This window comes from Vulpes vulpes, chromosome 9 (assembly GCF_048418805.1).
Source record: "Vulpes vulpes isolate BD-2025 chromosome 9, VulVul3, whole genome shotgun sequence".
In the NCBI taxonomy this organism is placed as follows: Eukaryota; Metazoa; Chordata; class Mammalia; order Carnivora; family Canidae; genus Vulpes; species Vulpes vulpes.
The window spans coordinates 61,279,156-61,298,041 of record NC_132788.1 but is presented as its reverse complement, the minus strand read 5'-3'; the positions used below and the strand labels follow the sequence as shown (position 1 = coordinate 61,298,041).

General features: G+C 45.6%; 1 protein-coding gene across 2 annotated transcripts; it reads right to left on the bottom strand.

The window, feature by feature from the left end:
- Nucleotides 1–364: 364 nt before the first annotated feature.
- On the bottom strand, nt 365–5,642 carry GHRL (ghrelin and obestatin prepropeptide). 2 transcript variants are annotated; one of them, XM_026016937.2, is made up of 5 exons: nt 5,581–5,642; nt 5,018–5,139; nt 4,688–4,804; nt 1,515–1,623; nt 365–515 (listed from the first exon to the last, which is right to left on the bottom strand). In XM_026016937.2, the coding sequence occupies exons 2-5, from the start codon at nt 5,123–5,125 to the stop codon at nt 496–498; spliced, it is 354 nt and encodes a 117-aa protein (XP_025872722.1). In that variant the 5' UTR covers nt 5,126–5,139; nt 5,581–5,642; the 3' UTR covers nt 365–495. The 2 variants fall into 2 exon arrangements, with proteins under 2 accessions (XP_025872722.1, XP_025872723.1); XM_026016938.2 differs by having other exon boundaries at nt 4,688–4,801.
- Nucleotides 5,643–18,886: the final 13,244 nt, after the last annotated feature.

Here is an 18,886-nt window from a genome sequence, read left to right as displayed (position 1 = left end):
CCAGCTTACCTATAACTTGAAACTCAGGTTTTGGCCCTCCCACTGTCCTGTTGTGATGGTGGTCAGCTCAGCAGATGGTGACTCTGGTGATGTCACCTGAAGTTTCTTGGTCCACGGTCCTTGCCAATTGTTACTAAGCTCTCATTGTAACTTCACTGTGCTCAGGAAGCTGTGATATTTATAAGAGCTGTCTATCTGCTTCCTCTCCCTTCCATCCCCACCCCCTTCTTTCATGCACATTGCCTGCCTTACTACATATCCTCCTTTTATCTTTCCATTGACCACACATTTTTAAATTTTTTTCTTCAGTCGAATGTGAAATTTTCAACTTGGTGAAATAAATTTTTTCTTTGAACATTCAGCATATGGTTTGAATGTTTATTCACCTCTTCAACTAGTACCACTCAGAACTGGGAGTAGTTGCAGAAACAGTGTAAAAGCCAGGTGAGTGCTTCTAGGGTGGGGGGAGAACACGCAGGCCCATCTTGTGGATGATCACTCGTCTGCCAGGGCCTCTGAAAAGCAAGAGGTCATGTCAAAATTCAGTGTCCACCGTCCTGCCAGTGCCATCAGATCTCTGTGGCTTTTCTTCCACAATGGTGATGTCAGAGGTGGTGTGTTGTAATGGGGGGGGGGGGGGGTTAGGTATTGACCTCGGAGTGTGGAATGTGTGACTTGTTCTCGCCACCTAAAAACTGAGTCTTGTTTTCCTTATCTGCAGTGCCTTGTGAGTGCCATGCTCCTGCCTACCTCATGTGGTCAGTGGGGGTGGAGACTTGATGCCATGTTAGTTAAGGAAGTGCTTTGCCAGTGGTAGTGTGCCTCCAAAGGCAGGTGTTTGCCCCCATGATCAGAAGCAAATTGGGGGGATCCCTGGGTGGCGCAGCGGTTTGGCCCCTGCCTTTGGCCCAGGGCGCGATCCTGGAGACCCGGGATCGAATCCCACATCAGGCTCCCGGTGCATGGAGCCTGCTTCTCCCTCTGCCTGTGTCTCTGCCTCTCTCTCTTTCTCTCTGTATGACTATCATAAATAAATAAAAAAAAAAAATTAAAAAAAAAAAAGCAAATTGGGTGGTTTTTGTTTTATAAGCCAAGAAGAGCTTTGCAACAAAACCTAGAAACCTTTGCTTAATTCTCACGAGGGCACTAATTCCTTTCATTTGTAAAGTTATACAGTAGCAGTACTTAACATTAAATAATTTTATGCTCTCTCAGTGAGTGTTAGCTCCATTTTATGGTTAGGAAGTTGGGGTTCCCTGGGGCCCCAGAGGTAGTTAATGTGCTAGTTCTTGGAACATAGTGTCTTCTTGGAATTCAGAGACTGCTCACCCCTCATCTGAGCTACTCACAAATCCCAGCCCAGGCTGCTCTCCGGCAGACATTGGAGAAAGTAATTAGAAGCTTTTTGAGAGGCAGGGATAGGGGAATAAAACTTCTCTTGTGTCACACATAGGTTGGGCTCACAATTGGGACTCCAAGGAAACTGAAATGACCCGAGTGGGGCAAGGACTTACCGTTGGTGTCTTCCCAAAGAACCTCTTGAAGAAACTTCCCCAGTGCCTGGCCATGCTGGTGGTACTGAGGCCCTGACAGCTTGATTCCAACATCAAAGGGGGCATTGAACTAGGAGGAGGGGCAAGGAAGACTCCGGAGGTGTCAGAGGTCACACCCTGCCATCCCACCCCAAACACATGGCGCTCCCAGCCCTCCCAAAGCAGGCCCTGGGCTCTCAGGATCTCCTCACAGGGGCAGGGAGGGAGGAGGGCCTGTGGCTCAGCAGCCACCACGGGGGGTGCAGCTCAGCCAGGTGACTCTGCCTTGTTCCGTTGTTACTGCCCCTGCCATCTCGAGGAAACTAGCTTGCAGTCTTTTCTTCCTCTAATGAGGTTGCTCAAAGAAGCTGTGGGTTACTCCCACTCCCCCTTGTAATTTTGGAAGACATAAGTCCTACCATAAGTGGTAGGATTTCAGGCTCAGGTAGGGAGACTGGGGGGACAGTGGGTTTCCCTGGTGTCCTAGCACTAGCCTGGGCAGTGGTCTCTGCCTGTCTACTGACCTCACCTCCTCTCCTGGCTCTTCCTCCTGTCCTGGGCACAGGCCTTTCCTTGTTCCATGGAAGGTCAGACAAGCTGACCTTTCCCTGGAGAGATGCTCTGAGCCAAGTGCTTGCTTCTCTCTGTGCCTCTGTGTCTTCCCTTCTACAGGAACAGCACCCCATTTTTCCCTCCTTTCTCAGCACCCTTGGAGATGATTTATTGGAGCTCATAGTTTTGGGAGAAGGGGAAAGAGCTCTCTTTGCAGCCACATCATGGTTTCCGCCCCTGGAGGGCAGACTCTATTGTTCTGTTCTAGTAGCTGCCTTGGTACCTGGTACCTGCATGCCAGTCACTTGCGAAGTCTAAGTCACTGAAGGGATCTGGTGTTGGGAGGGAGCCTTCTGTCATTGGTCCTTCTTCCCCCTGCCCCCCCAACGGGAGGCCTGGAGGGGTCGAGGACTTGCCTGAGGCTGCAGGGGTGGGGTGGTGGCCTGGGAACCGCTTCTGGCTTCTGGTCATGGGCTGCAGCGACACCCAGCTTGGAGCTTCTCTGTCCTCCAGGCCTGGCCAAGGCCTTGCCTCCACGCTGGGATAGCGTGGGATAGTCCTCTGGGCCTCCCTGCCCCAGTTTCTCTCCCATTTCACATGTGAGCAAATGTGCTCCAAGAGGTTATGAAGAAAACAAGTAGCTCCTTGTTCCCTTTAAATATTTCCCTTCTTCCTTGTCTCCACGGGGAGGGCGGAGGGAGTGGGGAATGACCCGCTTGTGATTTTAGGGAACTCCATCCATTGGCTCCCTCCTATTAGCAAGTACTCATTTTTCTTCCACCCTGTGGCTAAGGGGGGTTGCTCAGAGGCCTGAGCAGACTTGTTGGGAACCACGAGGGCACTGATCAGGGCCAGGTGTTCCTGGCTGGCCCAGCACCTGTAACCTGGGCTGTTGAGAGGCAGCCCAGCCACTCCTGGGTGGGGTATGCTTCTGGGGACTTGGAAAGGCCTGATACGGGGCGGAGAGGTGGGGAAGGGGTAGGACGTGGTCTCAGAAGTCTTCCAGCTCTGAAAGTGGATTGCAGTAGCAACACATCTGGAGGAAGGTGGGGGGGAGGTGAGAAAGGTGGAACTCCAGAGCAGGAGGGCTGAGGAGTGTGTGCAGAGCCCCGCAGCCAAGGGTGTGGGCCTCCCCACCTCTGGTGGCCCCGGTGCCTCCCAGACACTTCAGACTTCGGGTTCTAGTTGAGGTGTGGGCTAACTCTTCCAAGGCCAGCCTTCATGGGGACTGGAAGCTTCTGGTTGTCCCAGCCCTGCCTTGAGTCCTCAAGCTGCCGAGACCCCTTCCCTGTCTGGGTGTCGGGGAGAGCCAGCCCGGCCTGGGTGAGTGGGAGTGCCGGCCGGCCGCCTGGGTCTCACCAGGAAATTCCCCAGTTTTAGTTTGAGGATTTGCAGGAGTAAGTGGGAATGTGGTGGGTTGGAGATCTCACATGTGGTGTGGAGGAAGCACCTGAGAACACCCCTAGGCTCCAGGAAGGGTCAGAGGGAGCGTGGGTAGGGAGTTCATCCTGATGGAAGAAGCTGGTGGGGAGGGAGGGAGCGAGGGAGGTCGAGACAGGCCGCACTGCAGCTTCTCAGGCCAGGAGTGACCAGGGAGGGAGGGGTGCCCCAGGCCACAGTGCACGCTCTGTTTGGCAGGCTGGTGAGGGGAAGGGGGCTAGGAGCTGGAGGTGGCCCTGCCCTCAGCTCCCACCCCTGCCACACGCAGGCTGTGGCACCTCAGGAACATGAGTTCATCTGTTTGAACTTCTGTCCCTTGCCTACGAAACGAGGGCAGTAGTATCTGACCTTACCTTACAGGTGGTCGTGGAGATTGAACGGCATATAATGAGGGTAAGACAGTTTGTAAATGAAATCTCCATCGGTAGGCAGGAGCAGCACCAAGATCACCACGGTTCAGTACTGCCCCAGGGTGGGGAATTCTGGTGTCACTGCAGGGAGGCAGCTGTCGCCACCTGAGTGCTTGTAAGGGCCATTCCCTGAACCACAGCTGGCTTCGTGGGAAGGTTGCAGGGATAACCCCTATATAATCCCTTTACTTCCTCTCTGTCCTAATCTCCCCCTCTATTTTCAGACTTTCTCCTTGGCCCGTGCAAGATTTGCTGGAGCCGAGACGGCCCAATTGGTCCTGTCTCATCTCTGGATGGGGCATGGTGCGTGGCCGCTGGCTGCAGTCTAGCAGTAGCTGGCCTGCGTGGGGCCGTGCGGGTGCGCTCCAGCCCCGGGCAGGGTCGGACAGGCCCCTGGGCCAAGCAGACACTTTGCTGTGGGGAAACCTCTTCAGGCTGTGACCAGCTGATTCTTCCTGGCTGTGTGTCTCTTGGCACCATGTTTGCTGGCCCTCTTTTGAAATCCTCTGGTGTGGACCTGCACCCTTCCTGTTCCCTGCTCATGGCTCCTTGTCCTGTCCCGTTTTGTTGTAGCAAAATGACTTATCTTAGACATTTGCCTCTTGATGGGAAAAGACCTGGTGGAGTCCAGTTCGGAGTCAACCTTTTTGCGTACTATTTTACATTTCTTTCGTCAGTGGATCCCTGTTCACAGCCTGCCCTCCTCCACCCTCATACCCTCCACTGCCACAAAAGCATAAATCTGGAACCAACCTGGATTTCCAGCTCATCCTCTGACTCTTCCACGTGGCTTGTGTCTTCTGGGCCAAGGGAGCCTTCTAGGGCTCGGGGCTGCAGTTTGGCCGGCAGCTTCTTGGACTCCTTTCTCTGCTGGAAAGAGGTACTATCTTAGGGCCCTAAGCCCCCTTATACTTCCAGAAGCAGAGGGAGGTGTGAGCCTACAGTCAGACCCAGAGTCGTCCTTAGTGCTCTTGGAGAAAGCCCAGAGAATTTGAGCCAAGGTCACACAGCTGGCTGCCCCATGGCAAGGCTGGAGCCAGATACCCTAATCTGAATGTGGGGCTTTGTGGGGAGATGGTTTACCTGTACTTTCTGGTGTTCAGGACTTAGGAAGCTGGAGCCCGCCATGGCCAGGTCCACCCAGAGCACACTGAAGAGCAGCAGGCTGCACATGGTCCCCAGGGAGGGCATGGTGTCAGATGCGCCTGGAGGAGAAGAGGGTCTGCAGGCAGTGTGCCCTCCCCTCCCTGTGCCCCAGACCCTTCTCAGGTATGAGCCCAGCACACAGGGTGAGGGGACTTGGACCTGGGATGTCACTGTTGAGTAGAAGAGCTCTTCCCAACCCTGCTGGAGGGGCTCCCTCTGCCCACCGCCCCCTCTGCCCAGGCTGTTTGGCAGTGGGACTCCCCATATTTGTCCCAGGCCCCAAGGAGCTTGTGCCATTTCTTAAGGAAGGATCATGATGCTGAAGGAGGAGGGCCCTCAGGGTTTATGGGGTTGTGAGGGTGCTCCAGCTGTGTCTGAGCAGCCAGGCTGCCCCATGTTGTGCAGCCACCTCTTTGTTCAGATGGGCCTGTGGATGGCCAGCAGTCAGAGGAAGCTAAACCCATGAACCCACATGTGGAGAGTAGAGAGAGCACGCCTACCTGGGATTCCTGGTGGAGGTGGCGCCCAGTGGCTCTCTGGTCTTTATGTAGGAAGCCCTGTGTTTGTTTTATACTAGCAGCTCCGTCCTAACTCCTCGTGCCTGCTTTACATTCCTTGGGCACTAAAAATGGGTATGTGCTCTGGGTGGAAGTCAACAACAGAGGTCAGAAACCCTGAGACATTGCTGGGTTGGCTCGGCTGTGCACCCACTGCAGCTGTCCCCAAGTGGGCTCACTCCTGATTCAGGTGGGGTGAGGGGAGTGCCTCGGGGCCTAGGCCAGCTTTGCTACTCTCTGCTGCTCTGCTTACCACCCCCTCCTGAAATTCCCTTCCTTCTAGGACAGAATGAGATGATGGTCACTAGATTTTTCAGAGCTTTTCGAGCTTTGTCATGCTGTTCTCTGTGACTGATGTTGCTCTGGCTCCCACAAACCTCTGGAGCTCATGGGGAGCCTAGCTTCTGTTCCCATGCTTCCACGACCAGGGCAAGCCCGTGATACAGATGAGGAGTATGCTGGGAGGAGTGGCAGCACCGGCTCTGACGGTGGCTTTGCCTGTCATTTCTTCCAGGTGGTGCGGGATGAGTTGGCTTGCCTCCCTTCCCTGTGGCCAGGTTCCAGGAGGGAAGAGACTGGCCCTGGCGGCAGAGGAGCTACGGCCCAGTCCTGGTGCAGGTGACTGCTCCTCAGTTGATGGGCCCCAGGCAGACCACCAATAATCCTCCTTGTGCCAGGGCCACTCTTGAGTGGCTTTGAGGATGACCTGAGGCGATGGGTGTGAAAACCCTTTATAACCCCTGAGGTGTCTTGCACACAACCGCCCCTTGTGTTCTGGGCCTACAGGGCTTGCAGGCGTGTGCCAAGGTCATGTGTTCTCAGATGGAGAGTTAACTAACATCATGGGGGATTCCTTACCTGCCTGGAGAGCTTCATCTAATTGGATGCCCAGGCAGTGACTCCTATGGGCTAAGTGAACTGTCTACATCCAGAGATTCTAGGATTTCTAAGGAGGAACTCCCTTGAAGCTGGGGCTGGGAGCTTGGGAGGTTAGGAGGAGCTCCATGAAAGAGGCAGATGGTGGAAATGGAAGGAGGACACCCCTGAAAGCAGAATGGCGTGAGCGAAGGTGAACAGAAGGCGTGGGTGTAGAACATTTGGGGCAATGACAAGAAAGCTGGCTGCCTTGGATGAGGGTGTCAGTGGAGGAGGTTATTAGGAAAGGCCTAGAAGGCAGATCAGGGTCAGGTTATGCCCAGCCTTGAAGGCTGCTAGCCCAAGGAATTTGGGCTTTATCTGCAGGAGGGAGGACCCTGAAGGTTCTCAGAGGAGTGACACAACTGTAGATTACAAGAGTCGGTAAGACGTTGAAGAGGTGGGAGGCTGAACCTTGATTTCACTGGAAGGAACCCTGAACGCGAGAAAGGCCCCACTTTCCTCAAAGCCACAGAGCCTTCAGTGGCAGTGCCAGCTTCGGGGTGCCAGCTTCCCGGTCCCTGGCTGCTAGGTTGCGGTACCTTCCCCCTAGACCGTCCGGACCGCACAGCAAACGTGCTATTCCAAGAAAGTCCATCTGCACTGAGTGGGGTGCCATTGGGCTGGGGAGCCAGTTAGGATATTGAGCACTAGACAGCTGACTGTCAAATGACCGGCCCCCCGGGTTGGGCACTGGGCCCTTGTAGAGAAGGTGGAAGGTGGGGGATTAAGTACCCTCTGATGGAAAGCATCTCGCCTCCCTTAGCCCCAGCAGAATGCATGTGTGTCACCGGAGGTCTTTACCCTTCTTGGCCACCTCAGCTTAGACCTCTTAGCTTGAGGGTGTGGAGAAATAGGGAGTCCTCAGAGAAGCTTGCAGCTTTTTCAGAGCCCCTCCTCCCAAAGCACAACAAAACAACCCCCACCCCCCAAACTCAACTATGGTGACCAGGCACCTGCTGAGGCTTGAAGGCTTCACTTGATCCCGACCCTGAATGCAGGAGCTGCCATGTTGATCTTAGATAAGGCCGCTGGCCAGCAAACACCCCTGCTCGCTCTGTTATCTTTGGGGAACAGAGAGGCGGCCTGGGTGTTGGAAAGGACCCTAACCACATACCACTGAGTCGAGGCTGGTTGCGGGAGGAAGGAACATCTGATGGATGCCAGAATCGTTGAGGAAGGAGCCAGGTGGCACCCAGAACTTTCCTCACTGCCCACTCACAGTTGTGGGAGCAGGGGCAGGCGTGATGTGGGGAACGTGTGCATGTCAGAATCCAGAGCAGCTTGGGGGAAGATGGTGTGACTCGGGCAAAGGACTGACTTTCCCCAGGCTCCTGTTCCTCCTTATTCCTTTCAAGTGTGGAAAATACCAAGGCTGGTTTGGCACCTCCCTGTCCTGTGTCTTTCTCAGAACTTAGCGGGTGCTTGGTGCACAGGCTTCCTCTGGATGGCTTGCTGGTTGGTGATTTCCTTCCCACTGTGGGGCCTTAAGAATGGATGAGAAGTACTGGTCATCTCTGAATTAATTGCTGGATGTAAATGGTGTCTGAGAACAAATTATGTTTTGTATCTTTTCCATTATACTTTCATTTCTACTGACAATTAGTTGTCAAGCTGTTTCATCAGTTTGGCCAGCCCTGTCTGAATGAGGCAGATTGGGATTGTAGAAAGAGATTTTTTTTTTCTTTTTTGGTGGGTGTTCTTTTTTGTCCTGGCTTCTATAACCTTTGGATTGGCACTGTTCAATAGAAATATGCCAGCCTCAAGGAGCCTCATAAATAATTTTAAATTTCCTAGGAGTCACATTAAAAAATATAAAGTCAGGTGAAATCAATTTGAATACTTTATTTAACATATCCATAATATACGTTTGACGTGTAATCAGTACAAAAATGACTGAGATAGTAGACACTAGTTTTCTTTTTACTAAATCTTTATTTTTAATTTTTTTAAAAGATTTTATTTATTCATTCATGAGAGACACAGAGAAAAAGAGAGAGGCAGAGACACAGGCAGAGGGAGAAGCAGGTAGCCTGGTAGCAGGTAGCAGGGAGCCTGACGTGGGACTTGATCCCCGGTCTCCAGGATCACGACCTGGGCTGAAGGCGGCGCTAAACCACTGAGCCCCCCAGGCTGCCCTATTTTTAAATTTTTAAAAAAGATTTATTTATTTATTCATGGGAGACACACAGAAAGAGAGAGAGAGGCAGAGAAGCAGGCTCCATGCAGGAAGCCTGATGTGGGACTCAATCCTGGGATCATACCCTGAGCCGAAGGCAGACGCTCAACTACTGAGCCACCCAGGCGTCCCATTCTTTTTACTTAATCTTTAAAATTCAGGGCACCTTAAGTTTCCTAGCAGATTTCAGGTCACACTAGCCACACACATGCTTAGTAGCTCCATGTGGCTGGTGACTACCGCACAGGACAGCGCAGTTCTAGATAATCACTAGTGTCATTTTTCGACTCGTGCAACCTTAGCCTATCTTCCTATCTCTCCAACAGTTTCTGCTCTCAGCCTAAAAATATGCCTTGGTCTCTAAATCTGGAAAGGTCTATTTGGCACCGGTCCCCCTTCCCCTCACCCTATATAACCTAACTTTTTTCCCTTTCCTTGTATGCTCTTCCTTAGTGTGCACTGGCCCCTCAAAACTTGAGTGGACTCCCATCTCCAGCACTGTGCTAAGGCTGTTCTCCCTGCGTTCTGGGTAGTGTAGCCTCTGTTTAGGGCCCACTAGGAGCTGTGGGATCTCAGGGTGAGAATGTTAAGACCTGAGGTCAACTGCTGGGTGCAGGTCTATGCTGGGCTGCACTGAATTTGTGGGGAAGCTTATAAGAATGCTGGTGTGTGTTTGTTTAAAGATTTTATTTATTTATTTGACACAGAACACAAGCAAGGGGAGTGGCAGGCAGAGGGAGACAGAGAAGCAGGGTTCCTGTTGAGCAGGGAGTTGTCCAGTGTGGGGCTCCATCCCAGGACCCCAGGATCATGACCTGAGCCAAAGGCAGATGCTTAACTGACTGAACCACCCAGCTGCTCCAAGAATCCAAGAATGCTGTTTTGTTTTGTTTTGTTTTAAAATGCCTGATCCTTTGATTCTGATCTAATAGGTATGGAGTGGGGCCCTAGAATCTGAATTTTTAAAAATTTTAATTTAAATTCCAGTTATTAACATACACAGTAATATTAGTTTCAGGTGTGCAATATAGTAATTGAACACGTACATATACCTCCTGGTGCTCATCACAAGTGCCTTCCTTAATCCCCATCATCTATCTCACCCATCCTCCCACCCACTTCCCCTCTGGTGACCATCTGTTCTCTATAGTTAAAGAGTCTGTTTTCTGCTTTGTCTCTCTCTTGCTCTTTTTTCCCCCCTTGGCTCGTTTGTTTCTTAAATTCCATGTAGGAGTGAAATCATGGTATTTGTCTTTTTCAGACTTACTTTGCTTAACATTATACTTTAGAGCTCCATCCATGTTGTTGCAAATGGCAAGATTTCATTCTTTTTTATGGCTGATTAATACTCTATTATACACACACACCCCACATCTTCTTTATCCATTCATTAGCGGACACTTGGGCTACTTGTGTAATTTGGCTATTGTAGACAATGCTGCTACAAACATTAGGGTGCACATATCTCTTTGAATTAGTAATTTTGTATTCTTTGGGTAAATACCTAATAGTGGAATTCCTGATTCATAGGGTAGCTCTATTTTTAACTTTTTGAGGAACCTTCATACTGTTTTCCAGAGGGGCTGTACCAGTTTGCATTCCCACCAACAATGTAAGAGGATTCCCCTTATCCACATCCCTGCCAACACTTGTTATTTCTTGTGTTGTTGCTGTTAGCCATTCTGACTGGTGTGAGGTGATAGCTCATTGTAGTTTTGATTTACATTTCCCTGATGGTAGGTGATGATGAACATCTTAGGTGTCTGTTGGCCATCTGTGTGTCTTCTTTGGAGAAATGTCTGCTCATGTCTTCTGCCCATTTTAATTTGTTTTTTGGGTGTTGAGTTTATAAATTCTTTATAAAGGGGTGTCTGGGTGGCTCAGTGGGTTAGGTGGTCAACTCTTGATTTCAACTCAGATCATAATCTCTGGGTCTTGGGATCGAGCCCTGCATTGGGCTCTACGCATAGCAGGGAGTCAGCTTCCAGATTCTAACTTCTCCCTCTGCCCTGGCCCCCCACTTCTTCTTTCTCTCTAAATAAATCAATCTTAAAAATAAATTCATGTATTTTGGATACTGATCCTTTGTCAGATATGTCATTTGCTGATATCTTCTCCCATTCCCTAGGTTGCCTTTTAGTTCCTTCACTGTGCAGAAACTTGTTAATTTGATGTACCAATAGTTTTTTATTTTGTTTCCCTTGCCCCAGGAGACATATCTAGAAAGAAGTTGCTAGTGTCAGAGACACTAGCCAGTGTCAGAGAAATTACTTCCTGTTTTCTCCTCTAGAATTTTTATGGTTTTAGGTCTCACATTTAACCCATTTAGAATTTATTTTTATGTATAAGAAAGTGGTCCAGGTTCATTACTTTGCATGATGCTGTCTAGTTTTCCCACCATTTGTGGAAGAGATAATCCTTTTCCCACTTGATATTCTTTCCTGCTTTGTTGAAGATTAATTGGCTATATAATTGTGGGCTCATTTCTGGGTTTTCTATTCTGTCTCATTGATCTATGTGTCTATTTTTGTGCCAGTACCATACCATTTTGAGCACTACAGTTTTGGAATAACTTGGAGTCTGGAATTGTGATGCCTCTAGCTTTTTCTTTTTCAACCTTGCTTTGACTATCTGAGGTCTTATGTGATTCCAACGGAAATTTTAGATTTGATGGTTCTAGCTCTGTAACAAATGCTGTTGGTATTTTGATATGGGCTGCATTAAATGTGTAGATTCCTTTGGGTGGCATAGACATTTTAACAATATTTGTTCTTCTAATCCATGAGTGTGGAATGTCTTTCCATTTCTTTATGTCATCTTAAGTTTCTTTTATCAGTGATGTATAGTTTTCAACGTACAGGTCTTTCACCTCTTCGGTTAGGTTTATTCATAAGTATCCTAATGTTTTTGGTACAATTGTAAATTGGATTGATTCCTTAACTTCTCTTTCTGCTGCTTCATTATTGGTGAATAGAAATGCAGCAGGTTTCTGTACACTGATTTTGTATCCTGTGACTTTATTGAGTTTATCAGTACTAGCAGTTAATTCTGGTGGAGTCTTTGCTGGGTTTTCTAAGAGTATCATGTTATCTGCAAATAATTAAAGTTTAACTTCTTCCTTGCTTATTTCAGTGCCTCTTCTCCTGCCGTGGTGAGGACTCCATTTCTATGTCGAATAAAAGTGGTGGGAGTGGATCTCCCAGTCTTTTTTCTGCCTGTAGAGGAAAAGCTCTCATCCTTTTAGGATGATGGTATTAGCTGTAGTCCTTTCATCTATGGCCTTTATTATGTTGAGGTATGTTCCTCTAAATGTACTTTGTTGATGATTTTTATCATGAACTGGTCTTGTGCTTTGTCATATGCTTTCTCTTCATCTATTAAAATGATACGGTTCTTCTTATCCTTTCTTTTATTAACATGATATGTCACATTGAATGATTTGTGATTCAATCACAAATTGTGATTGATCACGCTTGCAGTGCAGGGATAAATCCCACTTGACTGTGAGATTTTTAAATAATGTATTGTTGGATTTGGTTTGCTAGTATTTTATTGAGAATTTTTGTATCTGGGTTTGTTAGGGGTATTGGCCAGTAGTCCCATTTTGTTTTTTTGTTTTAGTCTTTGGTTTTGGTATTGGGGTATTGCTGACCTCACAGAATGAATTTGGAAGTTTCCCTTCCTTTTCTAGATTTTGGAATAGTTTGAGAAGAATAGGTACTAACTCTTCTTTAAATGTGTGGTAGGAAAAAATAAATAAATAAAAATAAATGTGTGGTAGGGGACGCCTGGGTGGCCCAGTGGTTTAGCGCCTCCTTTCTGTGCTGGCTGTGATCCCGGAGTCCCAGGATAGAGTCCCACGTCGGGCTGGCTCCCTGTGGGGGGAGCCTGCTTCTCCCTCTGCCTATGTCTCTGCCTCTCTCTCTCTGATGAATAAATAAATAAAAATCTAAGAAAAATGTGTGGTAGAAATCGCCTGTGAAGCAATCTGGTCTGTTGGGAGTTTTTGAATTACTAATTCAAGTTCTTTGTTAGTCATCAGTCTGTTCAAATTTTCTATTTCTTCCTGTTTCCGTTTTGGTAGGAGTTTGTCTAGGGATTTATTATGCATTTCTTGTCCAATTTGTTGGCATATAGTTTTTCTTAATATTCTCTTGTAATTGTTTGTATTTCTGTGGTGTTGGTGTTATTTCTCTTCTCTCATTTGTGGTTTTATTTGGGTCCTTCTTCTTCTAGAAGCTAGAAGAGTTTAGAGTTTTATTAATTTTAGTATTTTTTTCCAAAGAGCCAACTCCTGGTTTCATTGATCTCTTCTGTTGTTTTTTTTTTAGTTTCTGTATCATTTATTTCTGCTCTAATCTTTGTTATTTCCTTCCTTCTACTGGCCTTAGGCTTTGTTATTCTTTCTCTAGCTCCTTTAGGCTGTAAGGTTAGGTTGTTTGAGATTTTTCTTACTTCTTGAGGTAGGCCTCTACTACTATATTCTTCCCTCTTAGGACTGCTTTTGCTGCATCCCAAAAGCTTTGGACCATTGTGTTCTCTTTTTCATTTGTTTCCATGTATTTCTTAATTTCTTCTTTGATTTTCTGGTTGACTCATTCATTGTTTAGTAGCATATTATTTAACCTTTAAGTATTTGTGGTCTTTCCAGATTTTTTCTCGTGGCTGACTTCTAGTTTCATAGTGTTGTGGTCAGAAAAGGTGCATAGTATGACTTTAGTCTTTTATAATTTGTTAAGGCCTGTTTTGTGACCTAGGATGTGATCTATTCTGGAGAATGTTCCATGTGCACTTGAAAAGAATGCTGTTCTGCTGTTTTAGGATGGAATGTTCTGAATATACCTGTTAAGTCCACCTGGTCTAAGGAGTCATTCAAAGCCATTGTGTTCTTGTTTTTCTGTTTAATTGATGTAATGGGGTGTTAAAGTCTCCTATTAATGTATTATCAATTAGGTCATTTATACATATTTTATATATTTGTGTGTTCCCTTGTCTTATGCATAAATATTTACAATAGTTATATTTCTTTTTCAAAAAATATTTTATTTATTTAATTTAAATTAAATAAAATCTTAAAAAAAAAAAAAGGCGGGGGGCAGCCTGGGTGGCTCAACAGTTTAGCGCCGCCTTCCGCCCAGGGTGTGATCCTGGAGACCCCGGATCAAGTCCCACGTTGGGCTCCCTGCATGGAGCCTGCTTCTGTCTGTGTCTGTGTCTGTGTGTGCTCTCTCTCTCTCTGGTTCTCTCATGAATAAATAAATAAAATCTTTTTGTTGATTGGGTGCTGAGCCACCCAGGCATCCCAGTAATTATATATTCTTGTTGGATTGTTCCCTTTATTAGATGTAGTGCCCTTCTTCATCTGTTGTTACAGTCTTTGTTTTAAAGTCTAGGTTGTCTGATACAAGTATTGCTACTCCAGCTTTCTGTTGCCATCCATTTGCAAGATAAATGTTTCTCTATTCCCTCACTTTCAATCTGCAGCTGTCTTTAGGTCTTAAATGAATCTCTTGGAGGCAGCATAGAGATGGGTCTTGCTTTTTTAATCCATTCTGTAACCCTATGCCTTTTGATTGGAGAATTTAGTCCATTTACATTCAAAGTAATTACTTTTTAAAAATTTATTTGAGAGAGAGAGAGAGAGGCAGGCAGAGACGTAGGCATTGGGAGAAGCAGGCTCCACGCAGGGAGCCCAATGTGGGACTCTATCCTGGGATCCTAGGATCACACCCTGGGCCGAAGGCAGACACTCTACCGCTGAGCCACCCCGTGCATCCCCCTCAAAGTAATTTACTGATATGTATTTATTGCATTTAATTACTTGTTTTGTGGCTGTTTCTGGAGATTTTCTCTGATCCTTTCTTGTCTTTATCTCCTTCATGTTTCGATTTTCCTTAGTGATATATTTGGATTTCTTTTTATTCTTTGCATGTTTATTAGTGGTTTTTGATATATAGTTACCACTAGGTTTGTATATAACCTCTTCTGCAAATAGCAGTCTGTATTAGGTTGATGGTTATTTAAGTTTGAACCCATTCTTCTCTCCTTCCCATATTTTAGACATATATTATTTTTTAAAAATATTTTATTTATTTATTCATGAGACACAGGCAGAGGGAGAAGCAGGCTCCATGCAGGGAGCCCGATGTGGGACTCAATCCCAGGATCCCGGGATCATGCCCTGAGCCGAAGGCAGACGCCCAACCACTGAGCCACCCAGGCATCCTTAGACATATATTATTATATTTTGTATCATTCTTAGGTATGTGTGTGTAGGAGTTCCTTAATTGATTTTTAGAGAAATACTCATTTTTACTGCTTTTGTGGGTCCTGCCTTTATACTGTCACTTTTGGTCTTTCCACTCAAGAGAGTCCCCTTTAATATTTGCAGGGCTGGTTTAGTGGGCATGAACTCCTTTGGTTTTTGTCTTTCTGGGAAACTCTTATTCTGAATGACAGCCTTGCTGCATAGAGTATCCTCGGCTACAGATTTTTCCCATTCAGCACTTTGAATATATCATGCCATTCTCTTTTGGCTTGCCAAGTTTCTGTTGAAAAATCTTCAGCAAGCCCTAATGAATTTTCCCTTTTAATTTAATGACTTCTTTTGTCCTGATGTGGGTCTGCTTTTGATTTTTGATGGGAGTTCTCTGTGCTTCCTGGATCTGGAAGTCTGTTTCCTTCTCCAGATTAGGGAAGTTTTTCAGCTATTATTTCTTCAAACAAATTTTCTGCCCCCTTTTCTCTTCTTCTTCTTCTGGGACTCCCATAATATGAATGTTATTACATTTGATAGTGTCACTGAGTTCCCTGTCTATTCTCATTTTAAATGATTTTTCTTTCTTTTGTTCAGCATCATTTCTTCCCATTACTTTGTCTTCTAGGTCATTAATTTGTTTCTCTGCTTCTTCCAGCCTCCTTGCCTTCAAGTGTGTTTCTAATCTCATTTACTGCACTCTTCATTCTCTGAATCTTTAACTCCTTTATCTCTGTGGTAAGGGCCTCACTGATGTCTTCCATTCTTTTCTCAAGCTCAGTGAATGTCCTTATGATTGTTGCCTTTTTTTTTTTTTTAAGATTTTATTTATTAATGAGACACACAGAGAGGCAGACACAGGCAGAGGGAGAAGCAGGCTCCCCATGGGAAGCCTGATGCAGGACTCAATCCCAGGACCCTGAGATCACGCGCTGAGCCGAAGACAGACACTCAACCACTGAGCCACCCCGGTGTCCCTGACTGTTGCCTTAAATTCTCCATCAGCCATGTTACTTATAGCTGTTTTGCTTAGATCTCTGGCCATGGCCTTACTTGTTCTTTCCAGAGGATCCAGAGCCCACATTTGGTTGGCCAGTCACTTAAATCTCTCAGTCTACAAGTTTCCTCCCTGCCCCTCTCTTCCATCCCATAATTCATTTTATAAAACAAACTATTTGCCCTGTACATTTTTCCACATTCTGGACTTAGCTGACCAATTCCTTGAGGCTTTGTTGGACTTGTTACTCTCTGCCTGCTTCTCTAAACTGGTAGTTACACCTCAACATAGTATCTTATGAACTTTTCACTTAGTGGACTTATGACCCTTAATTATTGTCTCTACTCTTTTTATTAGGAATTATAAATTGTGACTTTTCTATTCTTTTGTACTTTTTACAGTTATTAGCATTTTTTCCTTCGATTATTTTGTTACCTTGATAGGCAGTTTGTATAGAAAAGGCAAGATAAATGCAGGATTTTAAACAATATACTCATTTTCAAAACATAGTTGGTGTTTTAGCAACCTCCAAAGTTTTCTTCCTATTATGAACTCATGGATTTTTTTTTATAGAAGTGTTTCAATCAGTTATAGTCATTCTTTTAGATGCTTCCATATTTGATATATCGATTCTCATGTGCTTTTGACATGACCATAGTTTTTAAATAGCTTCCTTGGGGATCCCTGGGTGGCGCAGCGGTTTGGCGCCTGCCTTTGGCCCAGGGCGCGATCCTGGAGACCTGGGATCGAATCCCACGTCAGGCTCCCGGTGCATGGAGCCTGCTTCTCCCTCTGCCTGTGTCTCTGCCTCTCTCTCTCTCTGTGACTATCATAAATAAATAAAAAATTAAAAAAAAATAGCTTCCTTATTTTGTCCCAATTAGAAATCCTGGGCTCATCTTGTGCATAAGATTAGAAATACATACTTCTGAGGAGGAGAAAAGTAAGTCGTGAGTTCATACTGTTATTTGCAAGTAAAATTTAAGGTCTGTTTTCATTTCCTGGGTTTTACACTTAAATTTCTTTCCTTTACCCTGATGATTCTGTTTTCTTTTTCTTTCTTTTTTTTTAATTTTTATTTTTATGTTTTTTTTTTTAATTTTATGATAGTCACAGAGAGAGAGAGGCAGAGACATAGGCAGAGGGAAAAGCAGGCTCCATGCACCGGGAGCCAGATGTGGGATTCGATCCCGGGTCTCCAGAATCGCGCCCTGGGCCAAAGGCAGGCGCCAAACCGCTGCGCCACCCAGGGATCCCGATGATTCTGTTTTCTAATTATCTTAATAAAATTACCATTATCTTACTTTATTTTATAATATCAACAATAGTACTCTCAAAATAAGAGTATTACATTTACCAGCCATAAAACTACTAAATGCAGACTATTTGGGGTGTACATTCAAAACACTTTTTAAAAATATTTATTTGACAGAGCCAGAGAGCACAAGCAGGGGTAATGGCAGAGGGATAGGGAGAAGCAGGCTCCCTGCTGAGCAGGGAGCCCGATGCAGGGTTCGATCCCAGAACCCTGGGATCATGACCTGAGCCAGAGGCACTCAACCAACTGAGCCACTCAGGCGCTCCCATATGACTTCATAGTTTGAGTTTATTAAATATTACATGGCTTGAAAGTCAATGGTATAAAACAAGGTACATGCAGAGACTACCTCTTCTATCCCTGTCCCATCCACTGTTTTTTTTTTTTCCACTATAGATAACTATTTTTCTTGTGATATTTTAAAAAAAGATTTTATAATAAATAAAATCATTCATGAGAGACAGAGGAGAGAGAGACAGAGAGAGAGAGAGAGAGAGAGAGAGACAGAGACACAGGCAGAGGGAGAAGCAGGCTCCTTGCAGGGAGCCCTATGCGGGACTTGATCTCGGAATTCCGGGATCACACCTTGAGCTGAAGGCAGATGCTCAACTGCTGAGCCACCAAGGTGCCCTGCCCCATCTCGGTTTTTTTTTTTTTTTTTTTTTTTTTAGCCCTTAAGTTATTTAGATGTAGACTGCTTAAATTTCTAAACATTGAGGATTTTCTGAATACCTGTTACTCATTTCTAATTTACTTTCTTTATAGTCACAGAATGTGTTCTGTATGGTTTCAATTCTTCTAGATTTGTTAGATTTTGTTTGAGGGTCCAGAAATTGGTCTCTTCTTGATGACTGTTCTCAATGTACTTCAGAATGAGTTTAAATGTTGGGTAGAGTGTTCTATAAGTGCCAGTTAGGTCCACCTGAGTGATCATTGGTTTATGTGTTTTATAACTTGACTGATTTTTTTGGTCTGCTTGTTCTGTTACTGACAGAGGAATGTTGAGATCTCCAACTGTAATTGTAGATTACTTCTGTTTAGTTCTGTCCATTTCGTTTCACTTACTCTGAAGCTCTATTTTAGGTGCATAAATATTTAAGATTTTTTAAAAAAGATTTTATTTATTTATTCACAAGAGACAGACACACACACACACACACACACAGGCAGAGACACAGAGGGAGAAGCAGGCTCCATGCAGGGAGCCCGATGTGGGACTTGATCCTGGGTCTCCAGGATCAGGCCCTGGGCCAAAGACAGGTACTAAACCACTGAGCCACGACCCTTTTACTATTTTGTCACTCTTCATCTCTAATATATTTTTTGTTCTGAAGTCTACTCCGATGTTAATACAGAGATTGAGCTTTCTTTTGATTACTGTTTAAATAGTGTATCTTTTTTTTAAAATAGAATTTTGTTTTAATTTATTTGTGTTTATGTTTATGCTTAAAGTGGATTTCATATAAACAGCATATAGTTGGGTCTTGTTTTTTTTTTTTAAAGTCCATTCTGCTAATCTCTTATCAGGGGCCTTTCATTTAGTGTTAGACCTTTTATATTTATTGCAATGACCCATAAAGTTTG